We start from the raw sequence: 14074 nt of genomic DNA, 5'->3' as shown, positions 1-14074 counted from the left end.
AAGGTCCTGTACTGTGGCTAGAGGAGTGCGTGCGTGCATATATGCACCTGTGCATGCATAGGTGTGTGTGCTCTGGAGGACAAAGTGGGAAGAGACCCTACACCTGGGCTATTGTGCAGAGCACACAATCTCAATCACCTACCTGTGTCTCCTCCAGATTCTCTGAGTCACCTGACCAGGTGCAGGCTCGCTCGTTGGGAACCCCATCTGATTATCTGCAAGATAAGAAGGAGGTCAGACCTCTTGCTGCACAGGGCCTAGACGTTCACAAGCAACACATCGGTGCAACTCTGTACTCATCATTTTATGTTGTTTTTATGTTTCCACAGAGGTCTCATTGCCAGCGGTTTCACGGAAACCCATTATCTGCAAGACGGTACTGATGTCTCCCTCACTCGAAATTACACGGTAATGTCTGCACGTTTAAATCAACATAATTCTCTGTTATTGAATCTGTGCTTAAACTTTGTAGCCATTTTATTCTGAGCCAAGTACCATGCCCAGATTCTTAATTAAGTCCTGAGAAGCACTTTGTGTATCCCTAATGTTTAGGCATGCTGTTGCTGCTTCAGAAAAACTTGGCCTTGGCCAAGTCTGTGTCAGGACAGCCCTTCGAGACTCTATGATGGGGATGGCCTGGAAACCACCTTCCAAGGCCTACGGGAGGGTCATTGGGCAAACCCCTTTTAGAAAACCGAGCTGGAGCCAGAAATAGCTTGGAAAGCAGTCCTACCTGGACTGCATTTGAGTATGTTAAACTTGGAAGTACCTTTAAAACATGTAAAGGAAGATGGGCACCATAGTGCACACCTGTAATCCCATATTTAGGGAGCCTGAGACAAGAGGATCGCAGGTTTAAAGCCAACGGGGTGAGACCATATTTCAAAATAAAATACAGCTGGGATGCCTGGGTTCAATCCCCAGCAAAAAGGAAGGAGAGAGGAAGGGAAGGGAGAGGAAGGAGGGAAAGAGAGAGGGAGGGGAGGGAAAGAAGGCAAGGTAGAGGAAGAAAAGGACTTTAAAGAAAAACTGACTTCTTAAACTATTATAAACATATCCATGATGCTAATATCATTCTTTATCAAGAGTATTACTATAACTTGACGTTTATCTCTCTTTCTAATATTTGAACTTTTGTATGTACTTTCAAGAAATTATATTCTATTGGTTCCTTTAAACTTTATTTTGGAACCTTCTATGTGTGCAAATGGCCGGCTCCACATTTGAATGTGAAGATCCAGAGAAAAAGGATGTCATTGCGCCTGAGGACCAAGAAATTTTCTTGCTTTAAAAATCAATGGATGTTTTCACACACTTGTATTCTCAGTATTTGAGACACTGAGACATGAGAATCCTGGTTCACGGCCAGCCTTGGCTACTTAGTGAGGCCCTCTGCAACTCAATGAGACCCTGTTTCAAAATAAAGAATAAAAAATAGGGCTGGGGGTATAGCTTGGAGGTAGAGTGCTCCTGGGTTCCATCCCCAGGACCCCCCCACACACACACACACAATTGATGTGTGTTTTAAAAAGAATACATCAAAGTATTGCAAGTCACCCCTGTTGTCTGAGGTGATTCCTCCCTTCTCTATATTATGCCAACAATTTTCTTTATTATGTGTTTGGCACTTGACACTTTTAAACTGAAGCTCCTCCTCCCAGAGACCCAGTGAGATGAGCTGCTAGAGACCTCCCAGCCTGTGATAGTCAGCTTTTGTTCACTGTGACAAAATACTTGGTGGCAATCATATTAAAAAGAATAAAGGTTTGTTTTGGCTCACAGTTTCAGGAGTTTCAGTCTGGTCACTTAGCCCTGTGGCTTTGGGCCTGTGCTGAGGCACCACATTATGACAGGAAAATGTGGTGCAGCAAGCTGCTCTCCTGTGGCAGCCAGGGAGAGAGAGAAGGGGGGAAGAGAAGGAGAGAGGGAGAGAGGGAGAGAGGGGAGAGAGAGAGAGAGAGAGAGAGAGAGAGAGAGAGAGAGAGAGAGAGAGAGAGAGAGAGAGGGGGTATAGGAAAAATATTCCCTTCAAGGGCCAACTAGGCCCCACCTCCTAAAGTCTGCTCCTCCCAATAGCCCACAAGCTATGAATCCATCAAGTAATTAATTACACCATTGATGAGGCCAGAGCCTTCATGATCCACTCACCCCCAAAGGCTCCATCCCTGAACACTACTGCATGGGGGATCAAGACTTCAACACATGAGCTTTTAGGGACACTTCAGATCTAAACCATAGCATAACCCAAAAGGAGACACTCTGAAAGCCTGAAAAAGCAAAAGCAAGTAAGAATTTGTATTGATGCTCAGTCTAGCTTAAAAGAGAATTGAAGAAATTTTCCAGAGGCAAAAACAAAGAAAAGATGTTATCCCAGAAGGCTAGCTGCTGACTTGAGGCTGTGGGACCCGAAAGTACTTTTCAGGACCCAGAGAGAGAGAGCCATGTGCTTGGAGCAGGGACCATAGAAGTGACCCCTCCAATCATGAATCACCCAGATACAGCTCCTCTGGAGAGCTACTTCCTATGTAAAAAAAAAAAAAAAAAGTCAGGAAGAACTCTCCCAGTCCACAGAAGAGGCTAGAAAGAATTGTCTGCCAGGCAGCCCGGATTGAAAAAAGATCTCATGCAAAAAAATAGAAAAACTGAAACTCCAACTAGCTTCATGTGTTTGTTGGAAATGGGCTGGGACCAGATCCAAAATTTTAATACCATCATAAGAATGGAATTCCCAGTCAAGATATTGACCTCAAAACTTGTCCCACATCAGTGAAGCCCATGGGCCCAGGCTAAAGCCAACCCCAAAATTGTTCCATAGGGATATTTTTACAACCCAGATTACATGTGATGCCCATGCAAAGAAATCATAAAAATATTAAAGACCAGCCCCAAGTCAAAGTTACAAACCAAACAATGAACAAAGCCCCCGTAAGTGAGCTTCAGTGAAGAAAAGAAACAAAAGAATCTGTCCTCCCAAGAATATGAGCTAATAGGAAAACCAGAGTGGGAAACGCAGAGGACAGAATGGGTCTAACAGAAATGCCACAGCGAAAAGACATCTTAAAAACAGCAAAGACGCAGTGTTTAAGTAGAATTAATGAAGAGTGTCCCCAAACTGAAGAAAGACTCGGTGAACCTTGGCGAAAAATCCACCAAGTCCTGAGTAATAAGAATGAACATAAACCCCTCCCAGGATGGCCGGCAGGGACTCTGCAGGACGTGAAGGTATTACAAGACTGCCTGGGGAAAAAGGGAAGTTTGTACAAAGTAAGATCTGTCTACCCAACAAAGGAGTTCTCATTTGCGGCCATGCAATTTTAACTTCAGGAGGACAAAGGAAAATTGTGGTCTCCTTCCATTGTATACCCAAATTAATTAGCAAAAATAAAAATGAAATAAACACATACACTTTAAAGGTGAAAGAATTTACTACTATCAAGATTCTAACAAAAAAATCTACTCAAGAATAACTAACAGAAAAAATTTTAGTAAGAAGAAAATTAAGCACAAGAGGCAATGGTAGGGTATCAGAAGCAAAAATAAGTAAAATAATTGCATGTGAATAAATCTAAACAACCCACTTAAAGTAATAATTACAATAGTGATGATTGAATTTGAGTAGTTTAAAAAAAAGATAAAAAACAGATTTAAAACAGTTTAAGAATTTGCATTGTACTGGAGATTAGTAGGCATACTAATTAACTTTAGATTTTCTTTCTTTCTTTCTTTCTTTCTTTCTTTCTTTCTTTATGGTGGTAGTGGTATTTATGGAGGGCCTTCTACCTCTGGGCTACACTCCCAGACTTTATATATATTTTATATATTATATATAAATTATATATTTATATATTTATATTTAAAATATTTATATATAAATTATATATTATGTTATATATAATTTATATTATATATATATATATATTTTTTTTTTTTTTGGAAATGGAGTCTTTTAAGCCAGCGGAGGCTGGCTTCGAACCTGTGCGATTCTCCTATCTCTGCCTCTCAAGTGCAGGATTACAAGTGTGTGCCACCATGTCTGGCTTAACTTTAGATTTTGATAAGCAATAAAAGTGTATTTTACCACTGTAAGTATAGCTATTTAAAGAATAACCAGAATATATAATTCTAAATGAATAAAATACACGTGTCACCAAAGGAGAGGGCAGAAAAAGAAGGACAAGAATTAAAAAAATAAACCGATTATATAAAACAAATTAATAAGATAAATGAGATATTTTAATCTCATTATGTATAAATAGATTGAATTTGTTATGTTAAAATAAAAACAAATTATCTGCTTAGAATTTAAAATAAAATCCAGCTACATAGTTTTTATATGGTTCACCCCCTACACACACACACACACACACACACACACACACACACACACACTATAAAATGCTTGTGAAAAGAAAGAGATGGAAATGAATCTTAATCCAAAGAAAGCTTCTACCGTCCTATTAACATCACAAACTCAATCTGCAACCAAAACATGTCATCACTGGAAATCAAGGGGATCGTTATCTAGGAACAATTCAAAAGGAGGGTGAGAAATTGTGCAAGAATTTTGTAAACGAATGTAACATCAGGTAAAAGAGCAGAGACTCCAGTGAAGCGGCTGAGGGGATTTAGGGAAGGGAGGAGGGTGACGAACACATAAAGAGAAAGACAGTGAATGCTGCGTCTGTGTACAAAACGCCAATCCCAACCTCAAGACTCAAAGGGAGGTGAAGGGGCAAGGAGGGGGCTGACTCAGAAGGACACGCTCCAACAACTGTGTACATGTACGTCTCTAAATAAGTAGATAAAAATAAATTAAAATAGAATTGGGGGTGTAGCTCAGAGGTAGAATGTCCCTGGTTTCAATACCCACTAACACACACACACACACACACACACACACACACACACACACACACCTCTAGCACCAATATAACAGTTAAATGTTGCATTTCTCCTTAAGAGAAAATTCTCTAGCTATAAAGTTAATATAATTTGATTAATAATACAGGGTCCTGAAAAATCCCTTGACACATTCACGACCAGAGAGAGAGATTTAAACATACCTGTCTCAGAAATGGAAATTTTAAAAACGAATAGAAAACTAAGAGAGTAGCAAAGGAACCAAAAGCTGATCATTTGACCATATTAGTAGAACAGACAAGACATTTACAAAATTAATCAAGAAAAACATTCTCAAGTAAACAATATTAGAAATGCAAAGAAGGCTATAACTATTGCTATTTAGAGATATTTTCAAAATGCCAAGACTATTAGGAACAATATTATTTCCTTAAAAATTTAAATTTTAACATTGGTGCAAGAAGAAAAAGAAAATGTAAATATAATTATATAAAGAAATTGGGAATATATATATTTTTAATTCTACCTACAAACATGAGAACCAAATTCTCGTACCAGGCAAGTTTTGGCAAACTTATAAAGAATAAATGGCTTCTTGAGAATAAAAATATTATTTTTACAGAAGAGGGGGAAGTAGAAGAACCAGGAAGAGTATATACAAAATGAATCTTATAAAGTCTGAACATTGCTGGGGATGTCGCTCAGCGGTACAGCACTTGCCTAGCATGCATGAGCCCTGAGCCAGCGCCATGCAAAAAACTATGAACGTAGTTACAAAAATACTAAGCAAATATTAGCCCTATTCAGTACAGTATTTTAAAAAATGCTTATGAGGAATGCAAGGATAGTTCAGCATTGGTTTCTCTAATCATGTGATTCAATACATTACTAGTTTCAAATGAAAATAATATTATAATTGATAGTATTTTTCTATTATAGAGATTATAATAGCTTGTCTGGGTAGGAAAGGTTTCTGTATTCTCTTTTTGCCTCATAGAACTTCACATAGTATCTTTCATATGCTAAGTTTTCAAAAAATGATTCACCTAGCTCTTATGGCATCTTGGATAAAGCTAGTCAGAATTTATCCAAATATCCATTCATTTACTCAGGGATGAAGATGTTGGATACAATATATCCTCAGCATATAAATTCTGTTGGAGAGACAGGGAATTTTAAAAACATAAAAATAAGCATGATTTAATATGATTCTTATAATAAAAGGTCAAAACACCATTTAGTTTTGACTCCTTGAAGACCAGTTTACTAAGGAAGGGATATTTAATCTACCTCCTTAGAAATGGGTAAAGAAGAACAAGACCACCATGAAACTCTCCAAGACCAAGGAGTTTTATCTTTCTCCTACTGAATATTTGAAGATCACAGAAAATTATCATACAACAGAATGATGTATTCAGTTCTGTGCTTTTGAAAGGGACTCGAAGCAGAATAAGAAAGGTTTGGGAGGAATATTAATAGAAGACAAGCTTTGTTAGAAGCCTGTTGCATTGATGAAAGTTTTCCCCATGGAAGCAGGCTGGTCGTGGACAGAATTGGCCAGATAAAGAGCTAAAAGAAGCCAGGTCTGGTCCTCAAGGATGAGTGGGTGTCACTAAAGGGGCTTCTTTTCCATGGAGCCATCAGACGGGCAATATGGTCCTCTCCAGTACCACTGAGGAGCAGTAGTGGATGGAAGGCAGAGAAGATGATGAGTTGAGTTTGCAGCAGGACAGACAAACAAAGGTGTTTAATGAAAAGTTGGGCAGACATGAAGCTGGCTGGCAAGAAAAGATTGAAGCCCCAAACTAGGATCTGATGCTTAAGTTCATACATAAGAGACAGTGCCATGAATTTGCAACTGATTTTCTATTTTTTCTTTTTTTTTTCCTGAAATCTCATTTAAAATATCTTTTCAGACTTGGCACCAAGGTTATCTTCACAATGTAAACTGTTATTCCAAGACTGAAAAGCAAAGTCAACGTTTATAAATGCCGTGACCATCGGCTAGAGTTTTCCAAATGTGCACTGTCTGTGAAAAGAAGGGTATTTGTCTAACACAGACAGGTCTCGAATATACAAGATGTGCTTCTAAAGGTATTTTAATAGTTTTATGTGTTTGGCTTCGATTTCCCCTCCCAATTTTCTTTTTCTTGGCCATTTTTTTCTCCTTTATTGCTCATTTGGAAGAGAAACATGGAATGAGAGAAGAAACAGCAGAAATACAGGACCAGATCAATGAGCACCCACGAGCTGCCCAGTTGCTTGGATGTGGGCTGCAGAACTGAGCCTTGCAAACCCAGACATCCTAAGAAATAGCCGGGATAGAAGTATCTCAGAAGGGTAGCACTCATAGCTCTCCCGGGAAGGGAACTCAAGTTCCCATGGTTGGTCTGTGCACGGGGGCTGACTCTGGGATCTTCCCGTCTCCTTGTGTTCTATGAAGCGACCATGTGGAAGGCTCCTTCCTCAGGATGAGTCCCTAGGCTTTGCCTGGCGAGAGGAGGTAGAGGGTAGAAATTCTCAAAGTCTGCCCAGGCCTAACCCTGATTTTTCTACAAAATATGCCCCAAGCCCCTCTTCAAAAAACAACCAGGTTGATGCCAAATGTTGTTTCTCAACTGACCGAGTCTCTTCCTCAGTGGACGAAGCAACTGGAGGACAGATTAGTGGGCACCCCAAACCTCTGTAAGCAGCAGCACATCTGCCTTTTGTAATTGGGAAACTAAGAGCTCTTGCTGTCCCTCAGCAGCTCCTTCTCCCACTCCTCCGAGTGCCGCCCTGAGCCATCAGCTGTGTGACCAGGACCGCAGCAGCGTGCTCGCTCTGCGGAACCCAGAGCCGGTCCTTAAGGACGGTCAGAGCTCTCCTGTTGTTATTGGTGGAGAAGAGACAGGCACAGCCTTGGGGATTCTGCTCTTATTGAATCAGGCTGGAAAACAAAAAGAAATGTGCTGACTCATCTCACCCTCTAAAATCAGCCCACATTTGCGTTTTCCTAAAAGTTAAAGTTATACATAAAATACAAACCGCTTTGGCTCGGGGCTTTTATTGTCGTTGTTTTTAATATCTCAGCAATCAGGGTAAGCTGCTCGATCTGGAGCAGTGGCTGATTTTAATTTTGGAGCTGATCACTTGTGTCTTCTCTCGACTGCCCTGACAGGATAAAGCATTGGTGACTTTGCCACATGTGAGGGAGGATTATGTTTTACATTGTCACTTCTAATAAGGCCAGTGGAGACAATACACATGACATGTGTAGTGTTTGCATCCCCCACACAGCCCTGGGAAAGCTGGAGGAGCCATCCAGAGAGGCTCCCAGATGTCCTCAGAGCTTAGTAGGAATGCATTTGTCCATTACATTCATGGTAACTGAGCAACTACCCTGTGCTGGCCACCACGCCTGCCCCTGAGAACACAGCGGGGACTAAAGCCAGGCAAGGAGACACAGCAGGGCAGAAAGGAGGAGCCGAGCACCATCTCAGCAATCAGAAACAGTGTCTGTTTGGCCAAGGAGGGCCAAAGAGGCCTGATCCGGGCTGAGGGACCATGGGAGGCCGCAAGGAGAAAGGAATGTGCAAACCAAGCCTCAAGTTGAGGAGGCATGACCCGGGGGAGTGAGAGGGGGAGCATTTCAGGATGGTGAGAAAGTATAGATGTCAACAGACCCTTCTAGAACATCTTTCTAGAAGAAATGCAACAGACCCTTCTAGAACATCTTTCTAGAAGAAATGCAACAGACCCTTCTAGAACATCTTTCTGGAAATGCAAAATCCCTTCTGCCTTTGTATTTTGAGCCTCCTGATTCACCACACCTTCCCCCACTGATTCCTTGAACAAGTCCAGATTACCTAGAATTCACATTCAGGGTGACACAGCTGCCTTTCATGCACTGGGTTACTCCCTTGAGAGTGTCACTGAGTGCCCAGAGTGGCAGCTGACATCAACTTAGCATCAGAAACATGCAAGGCACTTAGCACTTAGCACTTTTCATTTACTCTCTGATTTGACCTTCACCATAAATCAACATGCTGAGTGTTATTTTTATATCCAGATGAGGGTACTGAGACATAGCGAGGTACATTAGCCAGATCAAGCCCCAGATAATGAGGAGTCAAACCTCTCTGGGTCTGATCCTAGGATCTGGGCTCCTGGCCACTGAGATACGTGGCCTCTGACTTGCCCAGGACAAAACCCAGCGTGTTGCTGCTCTGCGCTTCTGGCAGTGGTGTTTATTTTCAAGGAGTTAGTCGACAAAATGATAGTGAGCTGACTAGCATTCGTTCCTGGGGCAGAGCAGAGGGTGTTTGGCTGAGCCCAGTGCTAGAATATGAGAGAAGAGGCCAGAATGACCCTCTGGGAATTTGCTGTGTACATCCCTCCCTGCAAGGCCTGACTGAGCTCAGAACAGTAGGACCCAGGCCCTCGGGCCATGTTGCAGAAGGGAAGAGGATACAGCTCCTTTCCTGGGGGTGCTCTCAGGCCAACCACAGGTGACATGCTATGCCCAGGCCAAGAGCACCAGGAGCCAGGCAAGGAAGAGCCATGCCCAGGTTCCCAGAGGACACCGGGCTGCGGTGACTGTCCTCCATTGGTATCCAGGTGGGAAGACTCTGGGCCAGACCTTCTCTCTGGGAGCAGAAGGTATTGGCCTGAGGAACACAGCCATGGGGTCACACGCCCAGACCCAAACCCCAGCTCCAGGGCTTCACCATGCCAACATGCCGAGACACCAAGCCTGCGCACAGTCACGCCCTTAGGAGAGGGAGCCGGCCATCGCCACAGGTGCATGACCAATGCCACCGTCCTCTGTGTTCCTTCAGAAGTCCCTCAGATCATGATGATAGATGAGAAAGTGAGCCATAGCTGAAGAAGGTCCACAGAGATGACCAGGCTCTGGAGGCTGTGTGTCCCTGCTAAATAGCAGCCAGCCCCTTGGGTCTTCTGACCAGGCCCCCACCCACACTCTCCCTGAGCCTTTGCATGGATCTACAGGAAATCCCACAGAGCATCCGAGAAGAGTCAGAGCTGGGAGTTAGGGACAAGCGGGACGTACAGGAGGTAGCACCCCTTCTCTACTGGATTGGGATTTCTACCCCTTCTCCCTCCCCATCCCACACTCACTCATCCAGCAAAGCCACACTGAGCGAGGGTCAGAGCAGAGGGGAACAGACCTGAAAGGCTTCACATCCATGCTTGTTTTGGTATTCCAAATGTGTAACAGTGCCTTATGTCTAGTTTATTTAATCCATAAAACCCTGGGCAGCTGAGCATCTGCCCCATTCTACAGATTCAAGCCTGATCCTCCGAGTCTCAACCCAAGACTTCCATCTCTGGCTTGATCCAGTCGTCTCCTCATCACAGACGTGCTGTTTCTAGGCCCAGTTTGCAGGGAGGTCCCAAAGAATGTGAACACAATTTCTTAAGCATGTGTTTCCTAATGCAGAACTCCAGCACAGCAAAATAGCTTGAGTGGGTTAGTTCTGAGGTTAGTTCTGTACAGTCTTTACCCAGACCTGGTTCTTGTTAGAGTTGTGGGAACAGAGATAGCCCCGGGAGGATGGGTGTGGAGGCTGCTTCCTTCAGGATCCTGTCCTGCACATCCTCGAGGCCAGCTCTGCAAATACTCGGCTGCAGAGACACTTTGTCCTCTGTTCAAAAGCACTGGCACCTTGTTTGAGTCTCAAGAAAATGTGGTTGGTGCAGCAGAACAAGGGCCTGACCACAGTCATGCTGAAGTTTAGGCCAGCAAGAAGCATATATGCCCAGGCCATACATGCCCTCCCCCATCTCAGACTCTGCGCTGACTTTGAAATGACTTCACTTTCCTGAGTTTCCCAGGAGTGACATCATCATGAGGCTCCGCTATACTCAAGAAAGCATTTCATGCAGGTTTGCATTTCAAAAAGAGAGACTCCCTTGAGGGCACGTGTTTCTGGCAGCAGAGGGATGCTGTCTGTCTCGAAGTCAAGAGGCTGGGATGTGAGTTTCTCTCTGCCATCACCTGCCTCTGTGATTTCGAAGGCTGTTCAGCAGCAGGGCCTCGATCTCCACATCTATGCAGGAAAGACACTGGCTAGAAGAGCACTGTTGGCCTTTAGATGGCCCAGAGCCTCCTTCCAGCTAAAACATCTCATGGCTTTGGTGCTGAATCCAGCTCCTTTGCTGTGTCGCTTGTGTTGGGGTAGCAAGGAGACCCTCTGCGTCCCTAGCAGAAAAGTTCTGAAACTCATTTTCTCCCAGACCAGCCTCTAACAGACTTCATCTGTTAGCCATCCTTTTGTCCCAAGGTCAGGCCATTTTTGTTACCACTTTGATGTATAAAGTTCCTTTCTTTCTAGTCCACTGAGAGTCGAGTAACACAAGTCTTATTTCACTTCCCACAGGGCCTGGCATTGAGGACTACCAATTTTCAAGTTCAAAAGTTCTTACTCCTCTTCTTCTTACCCACCATTATATTTGATTGATAGTATTAAACAGAAGGAAAATGTATTTTGCTGGAGTGGGCAAATGCATTAGGTTAAATAATAAGTATATAAAATACATGGTTAGAGGTTTTGTAAAGGGAAAGATATAATTTTGTGGTTATGCCTATTTGGGGCTCTTTTCCATGTTAGGTTTTGTTGGTAGAAATAGAATGTATCAGATCAGCAGAATGAGGCAGAGACGGCTGTCACAGTAAGGCAGTGTTGTTCAGAGTGTCTTTAGGGACATGATCAGGAGGTCAAGGGGGACCTGGAGCACAGACCATCTCTGGCACGACAGATGCCTGCCCTGCGTCCCACTGGTGTGGCATGTCCAGCCTCAATGGGCCAAATGTCCATGAGTCCGTGAGGCCTGCTGCAGCATCAGAGATGAATACAACCTGGCCTCAGATACAGGTGCACATTCGTTCCACGGACTCTCGAGCGGGCACTGCTGGCCACTGAGCGTGGCACTGTCCCCAAGGCCCTCTGCCTCTGCCCCCACCTAAGAGGGTCTGCCCACCCAGGGCCCTGAAGCATCTGCTTCACTCTCCCAACCAAATTTCCAGCCAACCACATGACACATGGTGCGACAGGTGCGTCTTTCTGAGTTGTGGAATCATCCAGGCATTGACTCACTACACTACAAAAATGAAAGCACAGTTGTGTGTGTTTGGTGAGTTGGATTTTCGCGAAGTTGGAGTTGTCTTGGCAAATCTTCACTTTAGGTTCTAGTAATTATACTCAGGAAGCTCAGAAGTGACTCTATGGGAGTGACAGTGAGCATATCAGTCAACTGTCTCAGGTAAGTCCAAGGAGTGACAGCTGAGGAGCCATCACTAACTCTAGTGCTGACAGAGCAGAGGGATTTCCTCTAAGGAACAGTTGAGAAAAGTTCATATCCACCCTGCCCGCCTCATCAGTAACACTTCAACCAAGTTGCTGAGCTGGAAATTAATTTGATACCAATTTGTTCTCAGCTTATGCTTTAATGAGCTTGTATTTCTGTTTCTGTGTGCCTAATTTGAAAGTACATTTAATAAATAATCTGTTGAAAATAAATTGAGATTCAGAATAGATGAGTTTGAAACTTCAGAGGTCAGTAATTAAGATTATTGTCATTTAATGCAAAAACCCTTTAAGATTATTGTCATGATTGGTTCTTAATTTATATAACCAGTATTTAGCAACCTGTAGTGGCTTTTCATATTTTTCTACAATAGGAGAAATGCTATGACAGGGCCAAAGATCAGCAAGTCAAAATCCAGCAATTCTGGTCCCTTTAGGCAGCCTGATCCATCCTCTCCCTTCTTAGTCATCTTCAGCTTTGACATCTTTGCAGAGTAGACAAGGCTGAAACAACCCTAACCCATGTGGAAGAGGCTGCGAGAAAACCAGGACCCTTCAAACGTCCTGAGCAATGCAATCCAATTGTGTGATTCCCTAAGGGTCAGAGAATTATTATCGCAAATCCCTTAATCACCTGACCTGGAATTATCTGAGTTACCTAGAGAGAGGGAATGGATGTGGTGGTGTCTTCGGAAATCATTTCACACATTCACTCTGGCTGCAGGGTGGCCCTACCTCATGGCCTGAAGGATGTCTGATGTGGCTAGCCAGGCAGCATCACTGTACCACATCTCCACGTGCCTCGGCCACACTCTGTGGATGAGGACAGCCTGGCTGGGTGGGAGCAAGGTACCGTGAGTACCACTCTTCTGCATCTGAAGAAGATGGCTGCATGAGCTGCCGGCCTTGGTCCCAATGCCCATGGCCTGTGCACATGCTTACCTTCATAGGCGGGTCCCTCCCCTGCCTTGGGCCTTGATTACAAGCTGTCCCATCCCTCAATGTGTTAGAGAGGATTCAAAGACTTGGGAGATATGTGTTGTTTGCAACTGATATGAACAATAACGTAGAAAAATACCGTAGAAAATCTAAGGCATGCCACCAACTATTGAACCGATAAGATGGTCCGGCAACATGACTAAGATCAACTTCAAAAACAAAAGCTTCCCTTTTCATTAAAAATAAGCATACATACTAGTAGGAAAAAGATCTTATTTGTATTATCAACATGGCTATACAATAGCTGTGCATGTACTTAACAAAAGCTTTCTAATATCCCATGTAAAAAAGAGGTTTTAACTAGACTGAAGGACATAAAAATGACCTTATTAAAAGGAAAGCTGTGCCTTGTGCATGAAGAGGACAGCTCTTTACTGTGACCCAAGTCACACGGAGCTTAATTCTTGATTATAAAATTCATCTGAAATATGAAATATAGTAATAGCCCAGAAACTTTTGACGAAAAACAATACCAAAGGGATATTTGCCCTTGACAAGGTCACCAAGACAATTAAATGGGGGGAAAAAGTCTTTTCAACAAAGGATCTGGGATAACTAGAGATCTGCAGCCCAAGAATAAAGTTGGAGTCCTACTTCAAGCTATCCATATAAATTAACTACAAATGAATTAAATATATGAAGGTAACAAATGAAGCCTGTAAACTCTTAGAAGAAAATAGGTATCACTCTTCATAACCTTAGATAATGGTGTTTTATATAGGGTCCCTAAGTCATAAGCGACCAAAGTGAAGGAAATAGAAAATTGAGGATCATCAAAAATTAAACCTATGTGTTTCAAAATATATAATCAACAAAATGAAAAGAAACATTAGAGGAAACATTTGCAAATAACATATCTAACAAGGGATTCGTATCCAGGGTATATAAAGAACTCAACAATAAAA

At 42.9% G+C, this 14074-nt stretch overlaps 1 protein-coding gene across 1 annotated transcript in view; it reads left to right on the top strand.

Annotated features, from left to right (window-relative positions):
- ADAM12 (ADAM metallopeptidase domain 12) overlaps positions 1-14074 on the top strand; it is a gene marked incomplete at both ends in the record, with an annotated part of 329128 nt that overhangs the window by 196165 nt on the left and 118889 nt on the right. Inside the window, one exon of the mRNA XM_080694881.1 lies at positions 330-408. Within this exon, the coding sequence (XP_080551007.1) occupies positions 330-408 (79 nt within the window). The remainder of the gene's footprint in view (positions 1-329; positions 409-14074) is intronic.

This window comes from Muscardinus avellanarius, assembly GCF_963383645.1.
Source record: "Muscardinus avellanarius genome assembly, chromosome: 4".
Classification (NCBI taxonomy): domain Eukaryota; kingdom Metazoa; phylum Chordata; class Mammalia; order Rodentia; family Gliridae; genus Muscardinus; species Muscardinus avellanarius.
The sequence above is the reverse complement of the archived record's forward strand: the minus strand, read 5'-3'. Positions and strand labels throughout refer to the sequence as shown.